Below are 27,560 nucleotides of genomic sequence, written 5' to 3' on the forward strand. Positions count from 1 at the left end.
ATAGATTCTCTGCTGTCTTCTATGCTTTTTTTCCAAGCCCAGATATTAATTTTATGACTATTATTCTAAATTCTTTTTCAGTTATATTGTTTATATCTGTTTTGAGCAATTACTTAGCTGTCATTTCTTCCTGGAATTTCTTTTGAGGAGAGTTCTTCTGTTTCATCATTTTGACTAGTTTTCTGTCCCTTATGTGTTTTAAATCTTGCTATTTGCCCTGCACCAGTGAGCACTACTTTGTTTTTTTAATGTTTATTTATTTTTGAGAGAGAGAGAGAGAAACAGAGTGTGAGTGGGGGAGGGGCAGAGAGAGAGGGAGACACAGAATCCAAAGCAGGTTCCAGGCTCTGAGCTGTCAGCACAGAGCCCAATGCAGGGCTCGAACTCACGAACCATGTGATCATGACCTGAGCCGAAGTCGGTCGCTTAACCAACTGAGCCACCCAGGCGCCCCAGCACTACTTTCTTAAAGAAGGGTCATACACCGTCCAGGGCCTGGCCCTTCAGGCGTGTGTTATTTGCTCTCTGTTGTTATGACTTTGGTTGCTTTATCTCTGTACTCATAGTGATGTTTTGGACCCTCGACCAGGTGTGCTTTAATTTGTTCATTGAAGTAGCCCTGGAAAGGAAAACAAACAAAAAACAAAAACAAATGAAACAAAACACAAACAAAAACAAAAAACCAGAAACACCCTCTACAACTAAACCACGGTGGGAGCGGAGTGGTGTTGATGGAAGAGGCCTTATCTCATACAAAGAGAGATATGACAGGGGCAGGAAAAGAGAAAAGAAAAGAAAATTGACCAGAGAAACTGTATGGCTTAATCCAGAGAGAGAGAGAGAGGAAACTAAAGAAGGAGAGGTAGAACAGGTATAAAGAGAATAGATTAAATATGTCTGCTTAAACAAACCAACAACCAGAATAACCAGATTAGAGGAGGGAAGAAATAAAAAAGAGAAAAGGAAGAAAAAAATTATATATATTTTATATATAAAATATATATTATATATAATATTATATATAGTATATATATAAAATATATATAATATATAATATATATAAAATATATATTATATACAATTTTTATATATTATATATTTAATATGTATTTATTTATATATAATTTATATTTAATACAGATTATATTATGTATAATATATTATACATATATGTATATATGTATATTCTATTATGTATAATATATTATAATATATACAATATATATAATATATAATATAGTATAATATAATATATTATACATAATATAATCTGTATTAAATATAAATATATTTAAATATATAAAATTATATATATATATATATATATATATATATATATATATATATATATATATATATATAATAAGAATTGTCCAAGAATTAAATCAGGAAATGCAAAACTGCTGGATGCCTTGGAACCAATGGCAGCGCTGGTCTGGAGGAGGGACTGTGTGGTGACTCAGCCTCAATCCCGCTACAGTTACCAGGCACGGAGGGGCGTGGTTTGGTGTAGGCGGGTCCCACCTCCACTGTGGGCCTGCTGTCCTTCCCTGAAGCCCCACCGTGTCAGTGACAGGGAGAAAAATGGTGACACCACAGTCTCACCTCCCCAGACCTGGTGGCCCAAACCACTCTGTTCAGGCCATCGTTGCAGTGCCCCGCTGGCGCCAATGAGGCAGTTTGTCCTGCTCCAATGACTCCCGCACCTCCCTGGCACTAAGCTGCGATTTAAACCCCAATGTCTTAAAGGGTCCCTCTCCCTGCACTCTGGTTCCAGGGAAGTGCTGCTCTGCGCCGCCTATGTATATGGCCTGTGGCTGGTTGGCGCAGGCAGTTTTTGTCCTTTGAACAGCTATATACCTTCTTCCCACAGCCATCCAGGGAAGGGGTTGCTTTCTCCCACTGCGGACTGTGCCTCTGAGCTGGTTACGGAGCCCAGGGCTGGCTCCCTTCCTTCTCAGGTGCGCTAACTGGGCAGCCCGCCCCAGTTCGGAGAAAGCCCCGCAGTTAGAGATTGGATCTTTCTCCATCCCCATCCATGGTCTTTCTCGTCCAGATACAGTCCTACACTTTCCCAGCTTCTTTTTCTCTTCCCTTTGTCTCTCCGCAGAAGGGGATCCCTCCCTTCCATGCCTATGCTGCCCGTTTCATCTCTCCCAGTTCACAATCACGCACCTATGGCCCACCACGTTGTCCCCGTGGGTCCGCAAAGACATCTCTTTCACTCAGCAGCCTGGACTCTTCGAATTCAAAGTCCTTTGGCCTCAACACTGCTGTGTTTAAGGGACAAGGGAATTTCAGGTTCTCCTACTTCTCTGCCATGTTGGATCTACCCACGGATGACTTTTTAGTAATTATAAGTTGTTTTCCAGTCAGGTTAGTTTTTTTTCCTTTCTAAAGTGGCCCTCTTGTGTGCATAATACACGATTTTTTCTTAATTTATGCAATATCATATATTATTAGAAAACTAGTATGAATGATTCCTTGATTTTAAGGATCAGGGGAAATTCCTGTGCATTGAAACAATTAAACATGGAATAGAGTGTTGGTTGAGCAATGGTAGGAGGGTTTGAGATCCTCTGTTTCCCTTTTTCCCCTCTAGCTTCATTTAATATTTCCTCTTCATCCCCAGTTTTCAGCAATGATTACTGTGTTGTTTGGTGTGGTTTTCTTCATGTTCCTTCTGCCTGGGGTTCATGGAGCTCTTGAAAATCTGTGGGTTTTGTAATTTTTGTCAGATTGGAAACTTTTGAGGATTTTTTTCTAAATTTTTTTTTCTGCACCCCCACCCCTTCTCAAAATCTAATCACGTATGTACTGTCCCAGAGGTCACTGAGGCTTGGTTCATTTTTTTCCCATTTTTTTTCTCTATGCTTTACTTTGTATTCATTTCTATTCTTATGTCTTCAAGTTTACTGATGATTTCCTCTGCAGAACTGAATCTGTTATTATTAATACCATGTGGTATATTTTTCATTTCAGTTATTAAATTTTTTGTCTCTAATAATTCAAGTTGGTTCTTAGTTGTATCTTCCATTTCTCTCTTCAATATATGCATGTGTTTCTCTATCTCCTTGAACAAATGAGATGTATTTAGAATAGACAAATGAACATCTTTCTCTGTTCATTCTATCATCTGTGTCATTTTTGTGTTTGTTTTCTTTGATTGATGTTTCTTCTATGGGTCATAAGTTATGGCTTTTCTGAATACCTAGTAACTTTATATTGGATGCCAGATGTTGTGAATCTTACTTTGTTGGATGCCCAACTTTATATACGTTTAAATATTATTGGGCCTGCATCAGTGTTACTTGGAATCACTTCTATCCTCTCAAGGTTACAATAAGATTTGTAAGAATGGGTCCAGAGGGCCAATCTGGCCCCACTGTTAAGGCAGTTATCTCCTGGGGGCTCTCTTCAATGCCTGTGTTTGAGGAGATCCTTCCACTCTGCCTGGTGGTAACATGTACTCTTCCCAGCCCTATGTGTGTCTCAGGAATTGTTCAGCTTACTCCTTTCCTCTGGTTCTTTCTCCAGCTTCTGGTATCTTCCACAAACACACATCCACAGATTGGCTATCACTCAAGACTTGCAGAGATCCCTCTGTGGATCTCTATGGCTTGTCCTCAGTGCATCTTTAGTAGTCCACCCTGAAAATTCTAGCCATCTCAGCCTGCCTCAATAATAGAGTCTGCCTTCTCAAATCAGGAAGGTCACCAGGCTCTATTTGGATGCCTCTCCTGGCACTGAAGCCTAGAAACTCCATCCAGGCTGGAACACTAATAGGACTCTTTGGTAGCTTTCCTTAGTTCAGGAATTAATGTGCTGTATTGCCTGTTGTCTGATGTCTGGAAAATCATCTTTCATTTATGTTGTTTATTTTTCTTGTTAAGACAGGAGGGTAATTCTGAACTTTGGTGCCCCATCATGTCTCTTACCTATGTTCTTTACTTCTATTCTCCCATTGAGTGGTATTTCCCCTCCACAGATTAGCTACTGGGCAAGGGTCTCCTCTTGGTCAATACAAAAGCACATTCAAAGCTTGAGCTCATGCTGAAATTTAAGCTTCTTCTGGGTCTTCTCTCTCACAGGGTTCCACATGACCAGCATCTCCTTTGTTCCAAATTAAAAGAAACCCCAGGTCTCACCTTTGGGATCTGTATCTGCTGACAAGTTACCCAATGCCATTCCAGCCTTTTCTCAAAGCACAGGTGATCCTTGGAAGAGCATAGGCCAGAGTCAGATTAAGCAAGCCAATACCTCTTGGAAATAGTGCTGAGAGTGGGTTGTCACTCTGGAAGATGGTAAGAAAGCTAGACCTAGGAACAAAATTCATATGAGTATGAAGTGCTTACCATGTACAAAAATTAAGCTTGACACGACATATCCTTTAAACCTAAGACATGTTCAACAGCAGGCATGAACGGCAACACCTAAAGGAATGGACCAAATATCCAGTGTGTGGTATAAACAAATCAAATTGGAGTTCAGAGGCAAGATCAAGGAAGGTGTCTCTAGGGAAGTGTGATTGGAACAGAGAATGCAGAGATGTGCAGGTTTACATGGGTGGGCAGGAAGTCACATCAGGTAGGAGGGATGATGTGAACAATACAGCAAGAGTAGGAAATGTTTCTGAGCAGAGAATGATAAGACAAGGTTAAAGTTTCGAGGAAAGTGATATGGTTGCACACTACAAGCTGAAACAAGTAAAAGGGAGACTAGAAACCAAAACAACTCGGAGCTGACTGGGGTGGCCTGTGACAGAAGTAAAGAGGCTCTGCACCAAGGTGTCAGGAGTAGGGATGGAAGGAAGGAAGAGAGAGGCATTGCCAAATGGGAATCAGAGGATTCTGTGATTAGTATCACATAATGGGCTGAGAAAGAGGGATGTCATTAAAGAGTAGGCCATTGAGCTCTTGAGTCAGTCAGTCACTCAGCAAAAGTTTTTCCAACACTGTGCACTGGCAGCATCACACTAGACTCTGGGAATAGAGAGCAACATGAACAGAACATGAGGAATGTGAGCGAGGGTTATGAGTGCAGACCCCTCCAGAATATCACCATGCAGGCAAGATCTAGGGCAGTGACCTCCAAACTTCATCGCATGTTCTGATGGCTAAAATAGAGCTAGGACCCCCAAGATGTGGATTTTCATTTATAAATTATACATGTGTACTACTGAACTACTACATTATTTACATTATCAAATTTTTTAAATAAAAATGACATAACAATGTTATCAAAATATGTGTAAGTGGAAGTTCTGGTATTTTCTCCTGCATCCCCTTGGTTTTTGCCCCCTATTTCGGAGACCAGTGCTCTAGACAGTTGAACAAGATGAGTTCAATCCCTATGGCTCTGAGAGGAACAATCCTTTAATAATTTTCAATTTTATTTTTTGTATAGGCTGGTCTGTGGTTTACGAGAGATGAAGATCTAAAAATTCCAGAAAATCCCCTTGAACCCCTGCCATCCAATAGAAAGGAGCATCTTATAGAGGTAATTGCTGAGATCCTTAAAAAAAACCCCACTACTATAACACTGATAATTTCTTAATCTTTTCTTCCACTTGGTAATTTGTTTCAGATTCCAACCCCCACCCGACCCCCAGTTGCAGACTTTAATGTTCATAAGGTAGCAGCACAGAAAAGTTCTGGGGGAGGAGGCAGGGACCAAAGCCTTAAGACAGAGCCCCGCTGTTAACTCTCTGTGTGATCTTGAGCAATTTTCGTAATCCCTCGGGTCTCACTTTTCTCATCTGCCAGGTAAGCCGTTACTCGACACATGTCTCTAAGTGTCCTTCCAATTCTAAAAGCTTAGGATAAGAGCAATCATTTTACCAACACAGTAACCACTCCACCTTGGGATACATCCCAAGACCACAAGTGTGTGCCTGAAATTGAGGATAGTATAGCACAAGCAGGGGAAGGGCAGAGGGAGAGAGGAAAGAGAATCTAATGCGTGCCCCATGCCCAGCACAGAGCCCAATGTAGGGCTCAATCTCATGACTGTAAGATCATGACCTGAGCTGAAATCAAGAGCTGGACATTTAACTGACTGAGCTACCCAGGCATCCCTTACACTGTTTTTTTCTATACATACATATGATAAAGTTTAACTTATAAATTAGGCACAGTAAGAGACTAACAGTAATAGCTAATAATAAAATAAAAATTCTAACAATATGCTGTAAGGAAAGTTATGTGACTATGGTCTCTCTCTCAAAATTTCCTATTGGACTGTACTCACTTGTCATGATGTGAGATGATAAAATGCCTACATGATGAGATGAAGTACGGTGAATGATGTAGGCATTGTGAAGTAGTGTTAGGCTGCTAGAGACCCTCTGATGATTTGTCAGAAGGAAGATCATCTGCTTCCGGACTGAGGTGGACCACAGTGGACCGTGGGTGACTGAAACCACAGAAAGCAAAACCACAGATAATGGGGACTACTGTATATGTTTTGTTCATTTCTCTTTGATTTTGATTAACTTGTACAACATACCAAGGGTTGCATAAGTATTTCCCATGACCCATTAGATTATTATCAATAACATTATTATCAACATTATTATTATCAATAATATTATTAGCCTCTATCCCTGAGGCCACAATAGAAAACAGGACCTTAATATATGTAAAGTACTCTGGTTTGAGTGTAAATGTTTAAAATATGAAAATATACCTAATACAACCAAATTCAATAGACTATGAGAAAAGTTGAGCTGTGGATTTAGACATCTCTGCAAAGTAGGTGTATTGATTGTCCAATTTCCAGCCAGCCATTTGCTCATAACTGCAGTTGAAACTGAACATGACTCTAATTACAAACTTCAAGTGAAAAGTTCCCTTCAATTGGATGCACAGTGTTCAAGCACCTCTCCCAGATGCTAGCAGGAGAGCAGATAAGAAAAAGGGGTCAAGGAGTTACCAAAGGCCAAGACCTGAGACTGGCAAGGGTGGGGACAGTTTTTTGTCTTGGTCGTGGTGGGGGTTTTCAGTGTGAAACTGGAGGATGGAGACCAACCCTGTAAAGCCTTTGGAAGGCCATCTCTCTATGACTTTGTGAACAAGTCTGTGGGCAACATAAGCAGGTTCTTCTGCAAAGAACCTGGCCATCTGAATATGATGTCACGTGAAAGCGCTTTCCTTTCCAACCAGAAATTTTTAGAAATGTCAACCGAGGGCAGAGCCCTTCAGTTGCTCACCCAGAAGCTAATGCCAGAAGGTAGACTGTGCCCTAAGACTGTGAGGCGGTGAAGCAGGGAAGGCCCTGTGGGTCCCTAGGGAGGGCATGGCTCCCACATATCAGTATCCAGACTGCTGGGAAGTGACATGGAGGAAAGGAACAAAGTCGGCAGCAGAGACAGGACCATGAAGCCTGAGAAAGAAGTGGGGCAGAAGATAACTAACATGCATGTGTGAGTGTGTGCATGTGAATGTGATGTCCAGAGGACAGAAAGGTGTGGTGTTTTCTGCCCCTCAGTGTGTCAGAGACTGAATGCTCAGTATTACATAAGTCTCAGTGCTCTTAAACTGGGATTAAAAGCACAGATTCCAATGCTCGCAAGCTTCAAGGTCTTGATGACATTACCTAACCTCTCTGCACCTTGGTTTCTTTCAATCCCTCCCTGGCAGGGTTGTTGTGCAGAGTGAGTGATTGGCACAGAGTAGCCCTATGTAAGTGTTAGCTACACAGAAGCTAGCCTTGCTGACTCTGTTTGGTTGAAGAAGAACAGCTAATGGTTAACATCCTGAGGAAAGGTGTGCAAAGAAAAAAGATAAAACAACAGAACAAGTTTACGTCCTTGGCTGTAATTAGAATAGGAAAGACCAAATCAGTGAAGGGAAAATGCTCTCTGAAGAAGGAATTCTGAGAGTCAGGAGCCCTGGGCTCTGTCCCCAATTCTGCCGTGACTCACTGGAGGATGTTGAGCAGGTCCCTTCACACCGAGGGCCTCTGTACCTTCTTAAGAAGAGGGATTGGACTAGTCTTGGGTCCCACCCAGCTCTTCTGATTTGTTACTTATGCTCTCGGTGACCCAGGGTTTGCCTCTGAGCCACACTGGCAGGGCTCCTGCAGATAGGCCATCACACTGTCTGTGGCCTTGGATGACCCCAGAGTCCTAGGCACTGGATGAAATGCCACACTGCATCCAAGAAAGGAACTCTGAGACACATCTGTGTTGCAATCACATTGTTGTCCTGTGACAGTGACAGCACACTTCATTATGACTGACAGGGTTCCACAGGCCATGTCCTGGCTTCCCAACTTCCCACACACTCAACACCAAGAGCAACTATTCCAGGATTTTAAAATCCTTAGAGATTTCCTGAGAAAAGACAATTTTTCCATATTCAAATTCACAGCTATTGTTTTAATTTCTCCACAGCTTCTGTTCATGTGAAATCCTTCTATTACTTTGGGCTGGTCATATTTGTTGAGGCCAGGATTGAAATACTACCTGATTATTAACGAATCCCGAATGCCTATTCCTACCTCAGACCTCTCTCGCAGACCTTCTACATGCAATTGCCCATTTGACATCTCCACTTGAACATTCTAGTAGATATTTCAAGCTCACTGTATCCACCCGAACCCCTGTCCCTGCCACCCCACCACTCCCATCTTCACCCAAAGCCCTCTTCCTCTCAGTTACTGGCAACTCTGATCTTCCAGTTGCCAAAACCCTAGGACTCATACCCATATCTTCTCTCCTTTTCAAACACCACGTCCTGTCCCTCAGGAAACCCTGGTAGTTCTATCTTCAACATATACTAAGGATCAGACCACTCCTCCTAAGCCCCATGGCTATCACTGGAACAAACCACAGTCAACCTCACCTGGATGATGGCAACAGCCTCATGATGGGTCTCCCTGTTCCTCCCTTGTCTTGGTTCAGATTACAGGCAGATCATGGCAGCCTCTCCTCAAAACCCCCCATGGTTCTGCATTCTACTCAAAGGAAAATCCCAAGTCCTGAAGAAGCCAGCCTGGCCTTGGCCCTTATTCCTCTCTCCCTCATCTCCTTCTGTTCTGCCCCAGCCCATTCTGCTTCAGCTACACCGGCCTTCTTATGGTGTAACCATGCAAGGTGCATGCCCACCTTAGGACACTGGCCTCAGCAGTTCCCTCTGCCTATAATGCTCTTACCCCAGATGTGCTCCCTGGCTTACTCCCTCCAATCTTTGTTCAAATTTTCCCTTCTCAACCGTGCAATCTGTTCCCCTCCCCACCTTCCACTCCTAATTCCTCTTTTCTTGGCCTACTTTTTTGTGTGTTCCCATAATCGCTATCTAATTTACCCAACTTTCAAAATGTATTCTTTATTGTCTGTCTTCCCCTTCTAGAAAGTAAGCTCTTCAAGAACAGGCATCTTTATCTCTTTCTTAGTGAATACATTTCAAGCACCTAGAATAGTCCATGCCTAGCACATCTTAGGTGTTCAATAAGTATTTGCCAATACCCATTCATTAGCTCACAGCTTCCTTGAGTCAGAAGTCCAGGCATGGCTTAGATGAGTCCTCTGCCCGGGGTCTCATAAGGCAAAAATCAAGATATCAGCTGCGATTGCATTGTCATCTGAGGTCAACTCCAAGATTGGTTCCAAGACTGGCTTCTGAGATGGATCATTGGTAGGATTCAGAACCATGCAGTTGTAGGACTGAGACCTTCAGCCCAAGAGGCTGCTTATTGTTCCCTGCCACATGACCTTCTCCACAACTGGACAGTCTGATTCATCATGGCCAGAAGGAGAGCATCTCTCTGGCTTCAAATCTCTCCTTAAGGCCTGGGTCCTTTTTCAAAGAGCTTACCTGATTAGGTCAGGCCCAACATCAGGCTTCATTTTGATTACCTCAAAACCAATTGATTAAGGACCTTATTTACATCTACAAAATCTCTTTACCTTTGCTATATAAAGCGACCTACTCACGGGAGTGACTTTCCCATTACATTCACAAACCCAATCCACACTCAAGGAGAAGAGATTATACAAGATAAATATGCCAAGGAGTGGGAACCTTTGAAACTTTCTTAGAATTCTGCCTACTACAATATTTTAAATGATCTTAGGAACACAGCAAGGTTACCTTTTATAAATATCCAATTCAATGACTTAAAATCAATCCTGTGTAATTACAGAAAGAGTTTACATATCAGATTATTTCATTTTTTCACATCTTTTTTTTGAGATATAATATTTAGTTGCTTTGTTAATGAAGATAATGATGCACCTGCATAGATTTATAAGTGCAATTCAGTGGAAGTCATAATGAAGTTCAACAATTCCTTTGAAAGAAATGGAAGATAAGCACTCAGGGACCCTGCCATGGTTCTCTGTTAGTGTCAGTCTCCCTTCTACTCTAAGCCCGGCTGGCCATCCCTGGAGTAACTCAGAGGCAAGAGGGCATGAAGAAAACACAAAGTCCTGAAGGAACCCACCAGCTGGATCATGAAAAAGGTGCCCCTACTGTGAGAGAGTGGTTTTAAGCATCTCAGGATAGTTCAGTGCCTGGCTTACAGCAGACGTACCACTCCGTTAACTTTGATAAAAGTGACTGAACAAATGAACTTGCAGACTCCATTGACCTCTGAGATTCTTTCCTGCTCTGTAACATAAAGACTTTATGCAGTTTCCTATCAAAGTTATTTTTATTTAAATTTTTATTGGATTTGTCAAGTGTCAGAAACTTACTCTTCTGTCTAATTAAATGTGTGTCCATAGTTGTAAGTATTGTGGGTAGCCAAGAATAACATGGTATCTATGGATCTAGGCACTTGCTTCTCAAAGTCTAGGCCAGGACCATCAGTGTTAGAATCATCCAGGAGCTTGCCATATGTGCAAAGCTCATATAGCTCATAGTCTAAACCTTAGACCATTCAAGAATCATCTACTGTATCAAAATTTAAATTAAAAAAAGAAGATTATCCAGGCCACTAAATGTACATATACGAGAAGAGCTCACTGAGGAAAGGAGTCTTCTCTACAACCAGGCCCATGTAGGTGCTTGGGTGTGACCTGTGAGTCCCAGGATTTGAGCTTCTTTGTGGGGGGGCCTCAGGGGATATTGAGTTCCCACACACTAACTTTTCTTGCTGCCAAATGCACAAAACACTGCATATAGAGCTGGCTTCCAGCTCAGTCATCTAGAATGAATGAGAGATTACCAAAAAAACTGATATTCAGTGGTTAGCACACTTTCTCCTCCAGTGTAAACTCACAGTGGAAAGAGTCCACATTACTGTCAACAAATTAAGTATGAAGTTCAGAGCAGGATTGACCAGTTGAAAGATTTTAATGGCTAGAGTCCCAGTGGCTTTGGTTATCATTTCCCCCTCTTGCCACTCAGGGTAGGGAGATATATCAGAAGCTTCATATTTAGTAGTCAGGGCCCAGTTTGTCAGAATGGTGATGAGGTTAGATAGATGGATGGGTCTTTGTTCTGTGGTCCTGCTTCACATGTCATCCCCACGTGTTTTTTTTTTTTTTATTATTATTATTAGCACATTCTTTCCTAAATATGTTGATACCATTAATTAGCATACAATTTTCTTTAAAATTAGAATATTGAGCCTTATTTATTCTGTTTTTTAACTTAGCATATTCTTCAGTTAATACTATTCATTATATATTACTTTTACTAATTCAATCCTCAGAAAGTGGCTCTATTCCAAAGCTCCTGGAAGGATATTTCATTACCTGTCCATCTATTAACTACCAGTTTTACACCTTTTATGTTTGATCGGAATTCTTCTTGTGTGACAGTTTTTCTTTAGGTTATTTGCTGACTATGAGAAGGACCCACCTCAACTTGACTACACACAGATGCTGCTTTATTTTGCTTGTCATCCAGATGCTGTGGAAGGGGTCTACAGGGCCCTCAGTGTGGCCACTGGGACTCACGTCTTCCAACCAACCAAAACTCCTACTTTTATTGCAGAAAAGGTAATTGTGGTCCAGAAATGGACCAGCAATGGGGTCTGCAGGGGGCTACCAGAAGATCTTAAACTTCTAAGAACATAAGTTTTTTTTCATGTCTGCATTTTTCTGGATACCTAACACAGTGCTTTACACACACTAGGTCTTCAATAAAGCTTTACTCAATTGGCTTAAGAACTAGAGACCCACTGTCAAACAAACAAAAAACAAAAAACAAAAAACAAAAATCTTTGTAGTAAAGTCAAAATTTGCTCAAAATTTGTTGGTGGAATCCAAGTTTGTTCTGTAAAGGACAGCATTTATTTTACATGAAGTACTGATCCTGATAAGTGAATAAGTGGGTATCAACCCAATCTATCTGTCATACTGTGTGGAAAGCCTACATGAAACAAGCCAGGCCTCAGACATCCCACATACATGTGACACTTGATAGTGTTTCAGGCCAAAGCCCAGTCTCCTGAAACCCACAAGTACTTTGTATATCCTACATCTAAAGACAAAGAAGCTTAATAGCTAATTAAACCTCACATTCCCTTTTAGATTTCTAAAGGGTTGGCATTCCCTGGCTGTCTTGGATGGAAAAGAGTGCTAACTAATGTACTTATTATATTCCCTTCTGCATGACTTTTTAGTATCCCTCTGACATTTTGGGGACAGAGCTCTGATCCTTGTAATGGAATGTTTTTTCTCTCTTCTTTTATGAACACAGAAGACGGAGGGGTACTGCCCAGTCCAAACTCCTCAGATGTCCTAGGCACACTTGTTTGCCTTTCATACATGTTTGTCAAAATAGACTATGCTGGGTTCTGAAAGAAAGAAAGAAAGAAAGAAAGAAAGAAAGAAAGAAAGAAAGAAAGAAAGAAAGAAAGAAAGAAAGAAAGAAAGAAAGAAAGAAAAAGGGAAGTTTCTGTGACAGCTTTCATATCTAGGAAGAAATAGACTCTCTGAGATGCAACCCTAAATTTTGACCTGGGACAAATGGACAAGAGATGTCCTTCCTCTTCCATCAGGGTCAGAGTGAGGCCAGACAGGTGCCCAGTAAGCTGCCAACTCAAGGCTCTTCAACCCGATTTGCTGTAGATGCTACTTCAATACCTGCACAGTGACAGAAAGTGCAGCAATGAGTGTTTATTTCATTCAAGTATTCTGTCTTTTTAGATAGTAGAAGGCCAGTTTCAGTTTTCCCAAGTAAATAAGGAGTCAGATATGGACTGCCTTTGTTGGGACTGCATTTGCCGCTTCCCCAGGGATGCTTCTGTACCCTCCCCCCATAGATTGGGCCTCCGTAAGCTAACTCTGGCATGGATCGCGGCCTGCCAGGAGATCTTAGTCACATGTCTGTCCTCCAGGAGACTTTCCCTGACCTCAGGTGATGTCAGGCAGCCCCTGCCATATGTTTCCATAGAGTTCTATGTTTCTCCCTTCACGATCCTCCTCACAGTCACTTCTTCAGGTCAGTTCTTTGCTAGACTCTAAGCACCCAGGGGGCAGGGAGGTGCCATCTGTCTTGTTCTGAACCTGTCACAATCCTGAACCCGAATTACTGGCACAGAGCTCAGTAAAGATTTCATTGAGTGGGTCAGTTAATTATGTAATTCACTTTGTAAATAGCCCTGTGGTCTGCAAGGGATACAGAAGAAGGCTGATTTGCTCCCCTAAAGAGACTCCATCTAATCGCCCCCATCCATGCAGAAAACAATGGGTGAACAATGTGCCAGACATGGAAGGAACACAGCGAAAAGGACAGATTAACATAGGGTCTTACTGATCAGAAGAGGTGTTTGTCTTTTCCTTTTTCCCACCTCCCTATCATTGTTTTTGCTATTGCCTCCACCTGGTGTTCCCCTTCATCTCATTCTGAAGGGCTCAAGGCCTCCCCAGTATCCAGGGCCTATTTCAACTACCAGATGATTCACGAAGTTTCCCCTGACACTCAAGAGCAACACTGAGAGCTCTCAACGGGGCCCCCTTAGATTCGGATCCTCTCTGGTAGGGCTGGGCACCACTTCATGCATATATGCATTTATTCAACAAATATTTTCCCAGCTTCTCTGTGTACTGGGAACCACCCTTGATGTGAGGAATAAAGAAGTAGCATATAGACTACATCATATGATAATAAATGCTACAGGAAAATAATAATATAGGGAAAAATACAGGAGCTGGGGTAGGTTGCAACGCTGGGAAGAACAGCAAGGTAGCTGCAATTGTAAGTAAAGACAGCAGCAGATGCCAAAGCCAGACAGTGGTGGGGGGGGCCGGGGGGGGGAGGAGGGGGTGTTGGATGTATTCCAAAGACCAGCCATTATAGTTGGAGAGGAATGAGCTGGAGGAGAGTAGTAAGAAAAATAAATGAGGGGGAGATGCCCCAAGTGCCACTGTAGGGACCTTGGCTTTGACTTTGCTGAGAGATGAGATGAGAAGTTATTGGAATATGGCCATCTGACTTTAAATGTATGGAGATCTCTCTGGCTGCTGTGTTAGAGCATACTGTAGGGGAACAAAGGAGGGAGTAAGAAGAGCTAGTAATTCAGGCAGCTGTTTGTCTATTGAATCCTTCTAATAAGTTATTTCTACCTTGAATTGGGGACAACCTATTACCCACCTTCATGTTCACCACAGTGGTTGCCACATAGCAAATGTTCAATTAATGTTTATAAACATGGAGGGAAAGATGGGAAGAGGAGAGAGTGAGGAGGAATGGAATTCTGTTTCTAAGGTAGAGAGGAGGAGAGCAGGCATTCCCATCAGAGGCAATAGTGAATCCAGGAGGCTGCAATGAGCTAGAAAGTCCAGGAAAAAGGAAGCCTGTGCTAGAATTGTTCCTATAGCAACATACAGCTGTCTGGGTGAGTAGCAACCAGGCCAGCTAGCACAGGAGGGCTCTGCATCCCCTCTGTCCCTAAACCACTCATTCAGGGAAGCTAATGCCCCACCAAGAAGCAATGCCCCTGGAGTGCTTCTCCTCAAAGCTCTTCTAAAGTCCAAGCACACTGCACAGGAACTGCTCCACAACACCACAGGGATGGAACAGGCCTGAGGGGCAGGAGGCAGAGAGCATGCCTGTGACATACCACACACAGGCCTGTTCCTGGCTTTGGGTGAACCCAAGGTGCTTGAGCTTTTGAAATACAGAATCCGCCCACCTCCCTCATTCTTGCTCACCTCTTGTTCTTAGCATCCTGCCTCCAATTATGCCACTCTGTTTCTGTGCCCTTTCCAGTTGTGTTTGTTTCCTGGGCAACCTCATCCCAGGAAGCCATAATGAGTTTACTCAGAAATAACACCTCCAACAGATCTATATTCACTCCCAAGACATTAAATCAGATCTCTGCTTTTGCTTTCCACATGAATGACTGGAAACATCCACAATATTTTATTCTTCCTTACTCTATTTCAGTGACTCATGCTGTTTTATTCAGTGTGGCACAGACTTTCTGTTCAAATCCATACTTTCTTGGGTAACTTAAAAGAATCCCGAGAGCAAAGCATTCATGAGTATGTGCTGGTCCTAGTGAAGCTTTAAATAAGTTGACATTTGGAAAAATGGTTCATTCTGGCCTATGTGGTGTGGGGTTGTGATGTTGGAATTCAGTAAATTGTGAGTTTGAAACTCCCACATTTTAAAAATCTTGTTAAAGCATCTTGGGAGAGCATTTGAGGTGCTGGGGTTCAAAACATCTAAATTTTAATTCCATCTTACTCTTTTGACACTTTACCCATATTAGTCCCAAGGACTGACCTTCTGTTCTGCCTCTGAGTTGTGGGACTGAACTGGTTGAATGAAGGAAATTAATGGCCAGGCACTGTTCTGGGGACTGTTACCAAAAGGCAACAATTCATTTATCCCATGATGATTGTATCAGGCCTCTGAATAGTCTGTCTCTAACTATGGAAATAGGGCAGAGAGACAAGGCTCTTTGTCTGTTTTATTTAGGTATCACCTGCCCATCTAATCCGGCTAATCATTTATTCACCCACAGGCTTTGTATTTATTATGTCCTTGTAGCATTTATATTGCAGTCTAAATAGAAATCTATTCATCCTACACTACCTGTGTGATGATTTCCAAGCATCTTAGGTGGGCACAAAAAGGCCAGTTTCACATTTCTGCAATGTAATATTTCAGTTCTTTAAAATAGAGAAGAGTTTGAATAGGTAGATAGATGGGTAATAGGTAGGTAGGTAGGTAGATAGATCTATACTTAATTCCAAAATCTTCACCTGATAATGAATTCTCTCTCTGTCTTAGATTAGATTAAATTCCCAGTTTACCAAAGGATATAGAAACCCAACCTACACAGAGCTAGAACAAATGAAACCTGTCTTCATTACACTGCTCACAGCCCCTACAAATCTCCTAAAGGGACTTACCACTATCACAGGCTTCATTTCCTGCTGTATCATAATTTTTTATATATAGGGCTTTCATACCTATTTGGAAAGAACTTTCGTGACTAATTAACTTGCACTTAATGCTTCTACTGAACTGAATATTTATAAACATTGAAACCCTCCTTTTATTTTAAGCCTAAGTTTATCATTTTTCCTTTCTTGGGATAAAGGAGAATCGGTATTCAGGTGTGTTATGACATCTAATCAGTCAACATTCCAAAAACACCCAATTTTGTGTGGCAAATCATCAAATATCAACAATCTTATCATGAAAAACTCACACACATATATGTGTTTATTACACTGAATACAATAAATACAAATATGTAGAGTATGTGGAAAGTACAGCAATGTGTGAAAAAAATATCATCCATTCCCTAACCAGAGGTAAACATTTGTTAACTCTTTACTGTATCTTTCTTTTCTCTTTTCTTTTCTTTTTTTTTTTTAATTTTGTATATGTTTTTATTTATTTTTGAGAGAGAGATAGAGCGTGAGCAGGGGAAGGGCAGAGAGAGGGAGACACAGAATCCAAAGCAGGCTCCAGGCTCTGAGCTATTAGCACAGAGCCTGATGCAGGGCTTAAACTTGTGAACTACAAGATTATGGCCTGAGCCAAAGTCGGAGGCTTAACCAACTGAGCCACCCAGGTGCCCCTTTCTTTTTTTCACTAATAAGCATAGATGTATAAGAAAATGAGGATCCTAGTGTATTTATCATTTTATGGATTTTTTTTTTGCATTTACCTCTATGAGTGTTTTCTCAAGTCACTAGGTACTCTTCTAAACCACAGTTTTTATGGCAGTATAGTATTCCATCACAGAAACATACTAAAATTTATGTCACCACTCTCTGATTTTGGAATTGCAGATTTTCTGTGTTTGCTGTAACACTGAACAAACATCCATATATAGAAGTCTTTGTGCAAATGAATTTTTTTTAGAATCAATTCCTAGATCTATAATTACAAGGTCAATGGGCAGGAATGGTTTTCAGGTTTTTGAAACACAAGAAATTACTTCAGAAATACTGTACTCTTTACCATACTCATGAGGCCTACCGACTTCATGGCTCTTGGCCGTGTTTCAATGAGCAGCCGTAAAAATCCCACCTGACTTTCTAGTTCAATTTGTTTTCTATTTTGCCATCTGAATGTTTAGTTGGGTTTAACCTCTGGTATGCAAACAAATGTTTCTGAAGCTCTTAGAATCTATCAAGCTTGAGAAATTAACTTGCCATAACCTCTCGGCTACAGTCCGTTTCCAAAGCAAATCCTTTAAAAATCTATATTCATGTGCAGAAGCCAGGCATCAGGCACACTAATTCACTCCAGTGTCCACTTACAGAGGAATCCGAAGTGCCTGGCAGTGCAGTGAGCTGAAGCATCTATGGAGGTAAGACACACCCCACACTGAGGTGTCTGTATCCACAGGCAGAATTGGTCTAGAATCTCGATGTGATCTCCAGTGCAGTTAGTACGCTCTCTTCGGTACTTTGTTTGGCTAGGTTGTGGGAGGCACCATCGCTTCATTGCGTGAAAAGTGTGTGACAACATTAGTGTGTTTAAATGTCTCCATTACTGGAAACTCTTCAGTCTGACTTCATATTGTCTTTATTAAATCGTGCAGACCTCCTCTTTTACTGATATGAGTCCAATTGAGGAATATCCTGAACATGAGGGAAACTTCATGAGTGAGGAAAGGGAATTAAGAGAAGAAAAGGAGGAAAAGGAAGAAGATATCCCTGCGAATGCAAACACTGAAAAGATTTCTTTGGAAAGACTACTCAAAGTGTTCCGAGGGGGAAAAGAAGTACAGGACACTAACAGATTTGCCAGCCACCTACAGATAGAGAACGCTGACTCAGAGGTTGGTTAGACTCCTTCAGAAAAGGGGTAACTTGTACATAAGAAAACTCACCCTCAAGTCTTAGCATACTTTCATGGAATTGCTCTCAAATGTATCATTGTGTAGAAATTATGGCAAATTCCTTTATTAAGTAAAATAAGTTTTTAACATCTGCAGGATTGTGAAGTTAACTTCACTTTTTTTTTTTCTTCTTTAAAGAACTTCATAAAAGTATTTCAAGACCTAGGTGCCAAGAATCTGGAACCAGTCAGAGTTGCTGTTCTTTTGAAGCATCCTTTTATTCAAGACCTGATTTCAAGTTATTCAGACTATAAAATCCCTGTGAGTATTATCCCAAGGTGTCCTAATTCAGTCAAGCTCAGGATCAGGGCATGGTGGGACGTTTCCAGTGTGGACTACAGAGACAGGGGAGAAGCTGGTGCTGGCCAAACCAGGGTCAGAGAAGCTAAGCTGGTAAAAGCATCAGGTTAGAGAAGCCAGCCTGTGATACCCAGCGGGCAGCAAGGCCAGGAACAGTAGAGGTAGCTATCTGCACTATGAATGACACTGTTAACATTATGGAGCTGCCTCATTAGGAAGGGGGCTATCTTGGATCTATGACAGAAGGCTGGAGTGAATGAGATGAAAGCTGGATGAGAGGCAGTATTAGTGTTCCAGATCATTCCATCCGGCTAATAACTAGCCTGTGACTGAAAAGTATGGAGAATAGAATCCCCCCTTCCCAAAAAGAACTAAGGAGACCACGATCCCCAAACAAGTGCTGACGTAGTTGTTCTCTCTAATCATGGTACCCATTGTCTATGTAGCGCATATAGTGTGAGCGCACACAGGAGACTGGATGTCAGTTCCATCAGGGAAACACTGTGCAAAATGGAGAAACTGAGGACAAAACCCATAGAGACTAGACCGCCACAGAAGGAGAGAAGGAAGAAAGGGAGAGCTGCAGTTCAGAGATCACAGTGACCCAGCGAGTCTCTACCGCATGTGCTGAATGTGTGTCCACCCTGGCAATGCCAGGTCTTTAATGACAAGGGACAAGGCAGGCAGAGACACACCCCAATCACAGTGGGGCAGGTGTACAGCCTCCTCACGTACCGGTTCAACCGTATGAAGTCTCTTTATTTGGCTCCTGCTAGTTGTTTCTTGGACAATTAAGGGTGTGCTGAGTTTAAGATAAAAGCACTTTCACTTCGATAAAATGAAGGTGATTCTAAGACACATTTCTCCTGACTTGTCAGTGATAACCTTCTATGCCCAGAAATGAGACCATTCAGACGTGAATATCTTCAGACCTAAATTTGTTTGTTTTAAATTGCTGATCTTTTTGCTTATAAATTGTATCTCCTCTGTTGGCAATAACTGAAATCAATTTCTAACAAGCTAGCAGACACTCATCCAGTAGTGAAGTATGATGATAGCATTTAGGAACACAGGCTCAAGGATCAGGAAGTCATGGGACTGAATCTCAGGTAGACTACTTACTAGAGACCTGACTTAAACTTTCTCTTCATCCTGACTCCCTCATCTGTTAAATGGGAATAACAGTCATTCCGACAGAGAGGGTTGCAATGAGAATGAAATGAGCTCAGGCATTGCTCAGGCACATGGTGGGGTTTCTGACATTCGGCAAGGACTTCTGAAATGGTGGCTGCTGTACTTACTCTTGGCCGCTGAGCACTGACCACCAAGGCTAGCGATCCAAGACTTCGTGGGAGACAAAATGAGTATGAACCTCAGTTGCTGCTCTCAACCAAACTCCACTATGTTTGTAAGACAATTTTTACATGCAAGAATTACAAGAGAGTGATATGAGGTAAACCACCCAAGAACAACATTACAGGAATTCAAAACATAGGACGTTTTTTGTTCTAGAAGCTGAGTCTTCAAAGACGGCCAGGAGTTTTTGAAAGTGGAGGGAGAGGAGAGGAGGTCTACACGGATTCTGCCATTGGGGTGGAGAGAGGACAGCATTGTAGGGAAAAGGAAAGGTCTGTGCAAAGGCGTGGACACAGGACTGCATGGGGGAAGGGGAGCCAGTAGGCATCTGAGCAGGGACGTGATGTGATAGCAACTTCTTCATTTCTAAGTGTTTCTTTGTCTCGTAACCATATCATTGTGTCTCTAACATTTAATTGGCCTCTTTTAAAACAAAGTTGTGTCTCTTTATATAAATAGGCCAAAATATCTGGAAACACTGTTGGCAATTATTCCAAGTTGCTGTGCTCATACATTCCACAAACATTTATTGTTTGCATCAAAACTGATATGTTACATGTTCCTTTTCAGTTTTTCCTATCTCATATTTTCATTAATGAAGACTAGCTTCTTCCCCACTTAGGAGGAGGAGGGCATAGGTCAGTGTGACCCTAGAATTAGTTGGGGGGGGACAGAGCACACCAGAACTAGACCACAGGTTGGAGACAGGAGGGGAGAGAGGACAGAGGAGTGTCCCCAGCTGTGGGAATCAACCCCCTTTTGCTTTCTTCTGGGTAGATGTTATCCTGTATAAGTTCCAGAGGCACATCACCTTTGACTGCATTTCATCTTACATGGCTGTCCTATGTTTTAGGGAATGGCCCTCTTACTTTGAACCAGTAAAATAATTTTCAAACTCCCTTGGAATTATGTATATTAGAATTTATCTTGTATTACCAGGAACCAGTAGAAACATAAAATGATGCCATAATTATTTCCTCCCCTAAAGGGAAGAAAACTGTACAAAGTCAGACAATTTGGAAACATCTTGACTCTGGCCAGACTAAATATGATTAACTTGCTGAGAAGATTCTATTCAGCATTTTCCTAAGAAAACAGCCAATGGATGACTGCCTTTGAGAGTCAGCCCCTTAAAAAGGTGTCCTGACTCCTAGGGATAGCAGGAGTCCATGGGGCTGTTTTTAATGTACATATTTCTCTCTTTTTGGAAGGAGTTTGATCAACTTGTTGTACACCTCGCTAGTGATGTTGTAGACAGTGCGGTTTCTCTACACAGGACTACCTCCAGCATGGCAGGATTCTGGGCCACTGCCCGCTCTATCCCAGGAGTGCTTGGACATACTGACTACCAACGCCGTCTTTGCACGTTCCCCAAATTTCCCTGGCATGCAGCACCCCTCTGACCTAGAGCCTACCAGCACAGGACATCTGACCTTCTGTGAGTCAGTTTCCCCAGACCATTATCACCTGGTGCTCCAACAGCAGAAAGAGAGTAAGCCTGTCTGTCACCAGTCAGTCTGTCCGTGCTTTCCTTCATGGCCAGAGTGCTTCTGCAGAGTCAGCTTCTTCAGCTCCCTGTCTCCTCGCCCCCACCTCTCCTTCCTGGCCCTCCACCTCAAAGCCATGAGAGGACAGAGGACTGCATAATTGGGACTCATTCATATGACTGTGAATTAGAGACTTGAGCCTGTGACCTAAAAAGCCTAAACTCTGATATTCTAGAACGAAAGAGCTTCTCTTTCCAGTAAGATGTTCCATTCTCATTTTCATTGTGCAAAAAAAGAAAAGAAAGAAGAGAAATAAAGGAAAAGAAAAAAAAAATCTCTGAAGATTCAGTTTCTACCAAACCCATCCTGTCACCATTTCTGTTCCAGATATCCATGTAGAAGTAAATAGATCACATTTTAAAATGAACTTTAACCACAGTGATGTTATTTGAAGATCTTTCAAGATAAGTAGAGCAAAAGCTAGAATGTGGTTTTTCAGGTTAAAATGTTGTTTGCTGTTATAAACAGTGGGAAGTGAAGGTTGTTGCCTGATAGCTCTGTTTACAAGGTTTGTGTTTGGAAGCAGCAGCACTTTGAAATATATATTTGAAAAAAACTGAGTATTCATAGTCATTTTGGCGTGTTTAATTCTTGCTCCTATTGGGAGGCATCCTGGCTTTGTGGTTGAGAGAGCGGCCCAAGAGCCACACTGATTGGGTTCACACCTATGCACTGGGTGACCTTGGCCAAGTGACCTCACGGTGCCTTAGTTTCCCCATCTGTAAAATAGGTTACCATACATACCTCATGGGGTTCTTGTATGGATTTAATGACTTAGTACATATAAAGTGCTTAGCTTAGGGCTTGGCAGATAGGATGCACCCAAAAATAAATGTTAAACATTATAATTATTGCTACTCTTATTACTATTGAGGGTTTGTTGGTAATTGCGGTGCCCAGGAAATATTTCTGAGCCATGTGACATTGTATGTGGATAAATAAATAAGCTGGCACTTCATCTCCTGAATTCAGTGTCTGCTCTTTGGAAAGAAAGAAAAGGCTTTCCCTGTTGCAGTGCCATGATGACAGAGGGTCCAAACTCATGTCCCAGAAATCCCCATGCAGGCAATACCTAGGTGCAAATTCCAGATTTTGTGTTGGATCTTATAGTTATTCGGTCAAAGTCATTTATTTAACTTCTGCTTTCATAGATCTTATACAAAGAGGTAATTTCAAGTAATATTCCTAAATTATTAAGAAAATGCTTTGGTTAAATAAATGTAACAAGATCAATGCAGATATCGTAGCTGAGTTGTTAGTGAGGAAAATCAATGAATTTCCTATGACCAATATATCCACAAATGTAAGTGAACACCTGGTTTTCTATACCAACCTAACGAATGTAGTTTCTTGTAACAAACACATACCGAATCAACATAATTTTTTTTTCAGCAAACCTGCAAATCAAGCATATATGCTTCAAGTTAAGGTTTCCATTCAATAGGAGATAACAAAAAATCTTTTAGCATTAAAATCTGAATGTCACAGGGGAATTCTTATAAGCAAATGAGTCAGGACCCAATTACATGAGGACAAAATACGAATTATTAAGAGTGACTTGAAGGGATTTTCATCCCACTGTGCCTTCAGGGAATCTGACTTTAAGGTTTTCTCCAATCCTCTCATTTGTAACAAAACATGATGGCTGCTATGGTGCATTGTGTTTTCAAAGCACCCAAGTCAAACATTTCCAAACTCTCTCAGCTTTCCTCCATTAACTGCTAGTGAAAATTATGGCCTCTGACTTCAACTGCAAACTTAGCCAGGGCTGATTTAAACATCTGAAGCTGATGATGTTCTCCATGCTGCAGAGTGTCAGGTGATCACAGGGCAGCTCACTCTTTAATCCCCAAGTGAACAGTCAGCAGTATTAGTGTAAATACTCTCTAGTCAAAGAACACGTAGTATTAACAATGGGGAGCGGCTGTTCTTTTTCACTTAGTTCACTTGAGTTTGACCTCTGTCTGTAGGAAATCTGCATTTTCAAAAAACAAGGTCTCACCAGAAAATGATTCACTATGATTCCTGGCAGTGACTGAAAATAAGCAGTACGTGTGTCACTCAGCAGGGGTCAGCTCAGATAGTGAACTAACTCCTGTCTTCTTGAGTAAAATGACCTCAGTCAAATTGAAACCTTTGGAACTCAGCTCTGAAGAAAAGAAAGTTACATTCTTAGAACATTTCCCTAAATCTGTGAGGGAAAGAAAAGAAACTGCATAAATATAACTCTACATTTTTCACGCGTGTTTGTATCCCTTCGACATTTTGATAGTATTTTACATTTATTTTTTTCAATGACTGTGATCTAAAATGTAAGACACTGCTATTTTAAATGGACAAAAAACAGATCGATTTATTCCTAATATTAAAAAAAAAAAAGGAGAAATGTAAAAGTCTCCCCTCAAAATAATCCACTCGTCTAAAGTTCTGTAAATCTGTAGATATGGTTGATCTGGCATTAGAATTTTTCATAAATAGTAAATGAATATGTTTTTTTCATGAATAAGGAAGTAACACTTAGGCTTGTTCATTAGGTGCCAAACTGTGTAAATTACTTTTTATAAATGTTACTTAATCTAATGTGACAATTCCAGTCATTATTAGATTAGGAAACAGAGGCTCCAAGATCTTTGATATCTTTCCAAGGGTACAACCAGTAAGTTGCAGGGTGAGATTTAAACTAAATAGAGAACCATTTTCTTAAAGAAAAATATCGAAATAAAAACAACTTACTGTTTAAGCACTGCCATATATTACATGATCTTTAATCCTAAATCACTTATTAATGTCTCTTACTTCTCTTTTAATCTCTTCCCTTAGGATATTAAAATAATTCTCCAAAGGAGTGAGCATGTACAAGGAAGTGATGGAGAGAGATCTCCTTCGAGACTTACAGAGGAAAAGAAATGAAAACAAGAGTGTGATTTTTATTACTTGGCAATGAATCTTCCAAACATAAAATGTAAACATGGTGTTTGTCATATATGTTGTCATTGTAAGTATAGAAATGACTTAGACCTGGTTATTAGGGGCATTGAAAAGGGGGCCTTCCTTAACTTGGAGAATATTCTATAATAAACCTTAAGTACAGAGCAAAAATACAAAGTAAGAAGGAATGCATTTTGAAGTGATTCTGAAAATAGAAGACACCAGAACAATGTGTTCAAAAATAAACACACACATAAAAGTCATGAAAAATCACTGTAAGAAGTATGTACATTAGGCAAATATAGTGGAAATTCCCCTGAATCTCCACATCAGGGAAGTTCTGATATGTACATTTTGTGGTTCTGGCTCCACGTGCAGTAAAATTCCAAGGTTCATCCCACACAAGCTGAAGAGATGGCTGCATCAGCTGCTGGTACAGCCATGCTACTCGCATCTATTTCTAATCCTTTCCTAATAGAATATAATATTTCCTATATAGATGAATCTACTCGCACCATTATATCTTTTTCCTTGTATATATTAGTGACTCAAATTCAATGATACTTATCTCAAGAAAATGTTTTCTAAGTGAGTGATGGCGTCTTCTCAGTGGTGGGCCTTCTCTGAAACCCCTTCTTGGTCTTTGTCCCCCCTGACTGCTCCTTCTGAGCCTCTGTGGCTGCTGGATACTCCTCTTTTACTCAACCTCCAAATGTTGAAGGGCCTCAGAACTCTGCCTTCTCCATCTAAAGTCAGTCCCTGAATGACTCATCCATTTCCATTACTTTGTGGGTATTACAGAGACTAACACAGAAATTTCTTTTCTTCTCACCGGTGCCCTGGAATCCAAACTTTGCTCTTACTGTCCATTTGATTACCATATTGATCACTCACAGTCATCACAAACTCAACATGTCCAAGCCAACAGAGGGAACCTTTCATGATGCAGGTGAGGTCATGTCACCCGTCACTCCAACCCTCTGTCAGCATCCCATTTCGTGCAGCATCCAGCCCAAGTCCTCACCCTGAGCTTACCCCTTGCTACCTCTCTGATCTCATCTCTTGCTATTTTGCCCCTTGCCCACTCTACTTAAGTGGAGTGGAGCACTTAAGTGACAAATCCACCTCGTTGATCCTAGAACACACCAGAACACTTCTGTCTCAGGACTTTTGCATGTACTTTTTTCGCTGCCTAGAATGACTTTCTCCCAACCTGTGTGGCTTGTCCCCTCACTTCCTTTAGGTGCCTATTTAAATGACACTTTGTCACTAAGGCCTTCCCTCAACAGGTGATACAAAATAGAAATAAGCCACATCCCAACACAACATAATTTTTTTTCCATTGTACTTATTTACATCTGACAAACTACATGTTTACTCTTTTGTTTGCCTGTCACTCCACTAGGCTGTAAGTTCAATGAAGCCAGAGATTTCTCTTGTATTCTTTATTGCTATGCTCCAGAACCTAAGACTAAAATTATAGCCAACTTTAAGTTGTATTGATATATTTGTGCAAAATGGGTGGAAATATCACATTTAGATTGATCACCATGAATGGTGAGCAAGCCGAAGACAATTTCTATTGTTAGTAAGATTTATATTCTATTTCTGGACAGTGACATGTTTCCTTAATTTCCTTCTTGTGGGCTCCACTACCAGAATCTTTGTCTTTAAAATTATGGAGGGTGGTGACCCAGAAGTACAGAGATGTGGTAGAAACTCTGCCAGAGATTTCCAAATTTCAACTTAGCCAGTTCACATGCAGTTTTGGTTATTACGAGATAATTCTAGTTTTTCTGGAGAAGGAAGGAGAGGAATATCTGAAAATTGAGCTCAAATAAATAAAATATCATGATGAGGTCACAGGCAGTAAACTAATCTACATTTAGTCAAGGATTGAACAAGACAAGGCAGCACTATTTTCCAATAGAAAAAAATTAAAAGCAGAGCTGACAGTATCCCTTGCTGTCCTAATGTTCTTGCACAGCATTGTTAAATAAGGAAATTGCAGAATCTCCCTCCTGAGGCCCATTGACTCATCTAAGCAGTAGGCAGGACAACCACCACATGAAAGGTCTCCCTGGTGGGTATTTGCTACCATGTCACAATCTGTTAACCATCATCAAGACTAAGCAGATGTTGTGACTGGGCATGACCCAGAGCCGAAAAAGGAGCTCTCCCACACAGGTCCTGGAGCAGGCAAGGCATGCAACTTCACACTGAAACAAGAGGTTGCATGGGATTCTCCCAGACAAAGGAAGAATGTTCTAGAACTCATCCACTCAAGGGCCTTTCAAGTCTTATAATTTTAGGGAATGCCTCACTATCTTGAAATCATTTTGACTGCACTGAATATTACCTCCAGCTATTGCCTTTGTGACATGGTCTCTTATCCTAGGGCTCTCTTCTGGGTATCATGTGATGTTTACAGGATTATTCATGATTTCCTTGGGAACAAAGGAAATGAATATGGACTAAATGCAAGGACAACTGAGTCTGGAACCAGTGGAGGGACACAAAAGATTCGTCACACAAATTATTCATTACCTCTCTCCTCAAGAGATTGTTAGCTATGGGAACCAATGCCCATGTCTGTCTTACTGATCTCTGTGATACAAAACATCAACAAAGAAATTCAAACAGGGATATAGGATCCAGGCGACCTAGAATTATGGTTGATGCAATGTTGGAAGAGATTTGAATTAAATTATGTTTGGTAAGAGAAAGAGGACCCGATAACAAGGTTGAGGTACTAATAATAGGTGACTATACACAACAATAGCTGCTCTTTTTGAGGGTTTACTATGAGGCAGGCACTGTGCTGAGAGCTTTACAAGCACTGTCTCAGTGTTTACAACTCTGAGTTAGGTACTCTTAGTATTGCCATTTCCATATAGTGAAGATGGCATTTAAAGAGAAGATTAACTTGCCTGAAGTCACACAGCTGATAAATAACAGACTAGGAACTCAATATTAACACCAAAAGCCATCCTCTTCCCCAGTTTGCTCAACTTGTGTACAAAATCACCCATTGCGCAAGCACAGGATGGAGGAAGTATGGCTTAGCTGTATTTAAAAATAAAAACAAAGGGTTTTGTTCAAAGTAAATTTGACTCTAATTTGCTGTGTAATGTGGCCCCTGAAGAATCCAGTGCCCTCAGG

At 41.1% G+C, this 27,560-nt stretch overlaps 1 protein-coding gene across 1 annotated transcript in view; it reads left to right on the forward strand.

Moving 5' to 3' along the window:
- The window catches only part of SPEF2 (sperm flagellar 2), a 184,227-nt gene extending 159,785 nt beyond the window's left edge, over positions 1-24,442 (forward strand). The window contains exons 33-37 of the mRNA XM_019450660.2: positions 5,407-5,499; positions 11,771-11,950; positions 17,968-18,207; positions 18,406-18,528; positions 24,291-24,442. Of these exons, the coding sequence (XP_019306205.2) occupies positions 5,407-5,499; positions 11,771-11,950; positions 17,968-18,207; positions 18,406-18,528; positions 24,291-24,380 (726 nt within the window). The 3' untranslated portion in view covers positions 24,381-24,442. The remainder of the gene's footprint in view (positions 1-5,406; positions 5,500-11,770; positions 11,951-17,967; positions 18,208-18,405; positions 18,529-24,290) is intronic.
- The last annotated feature ends 3,118 nt before the right edge of the window (positions 24,443-27,560 follow it).

The sequence above is a fragment of the Panthera pardus genome, unplaced genomic scaffold (genome assembly GCF_024362965.1).
Source record: "Panthera pardus isolate Hobbes unplaced genomic scaffold, ASM2436296v1 HiC_scaffold_2, whole genome shotgun sequence".
Taxonomy (NCBI): domain Eukaryota; kingdom Metazoa; phylum Chordata; class Mammalia; order Carnivora; family Felidae; genus Panthera; species Panthera pardus.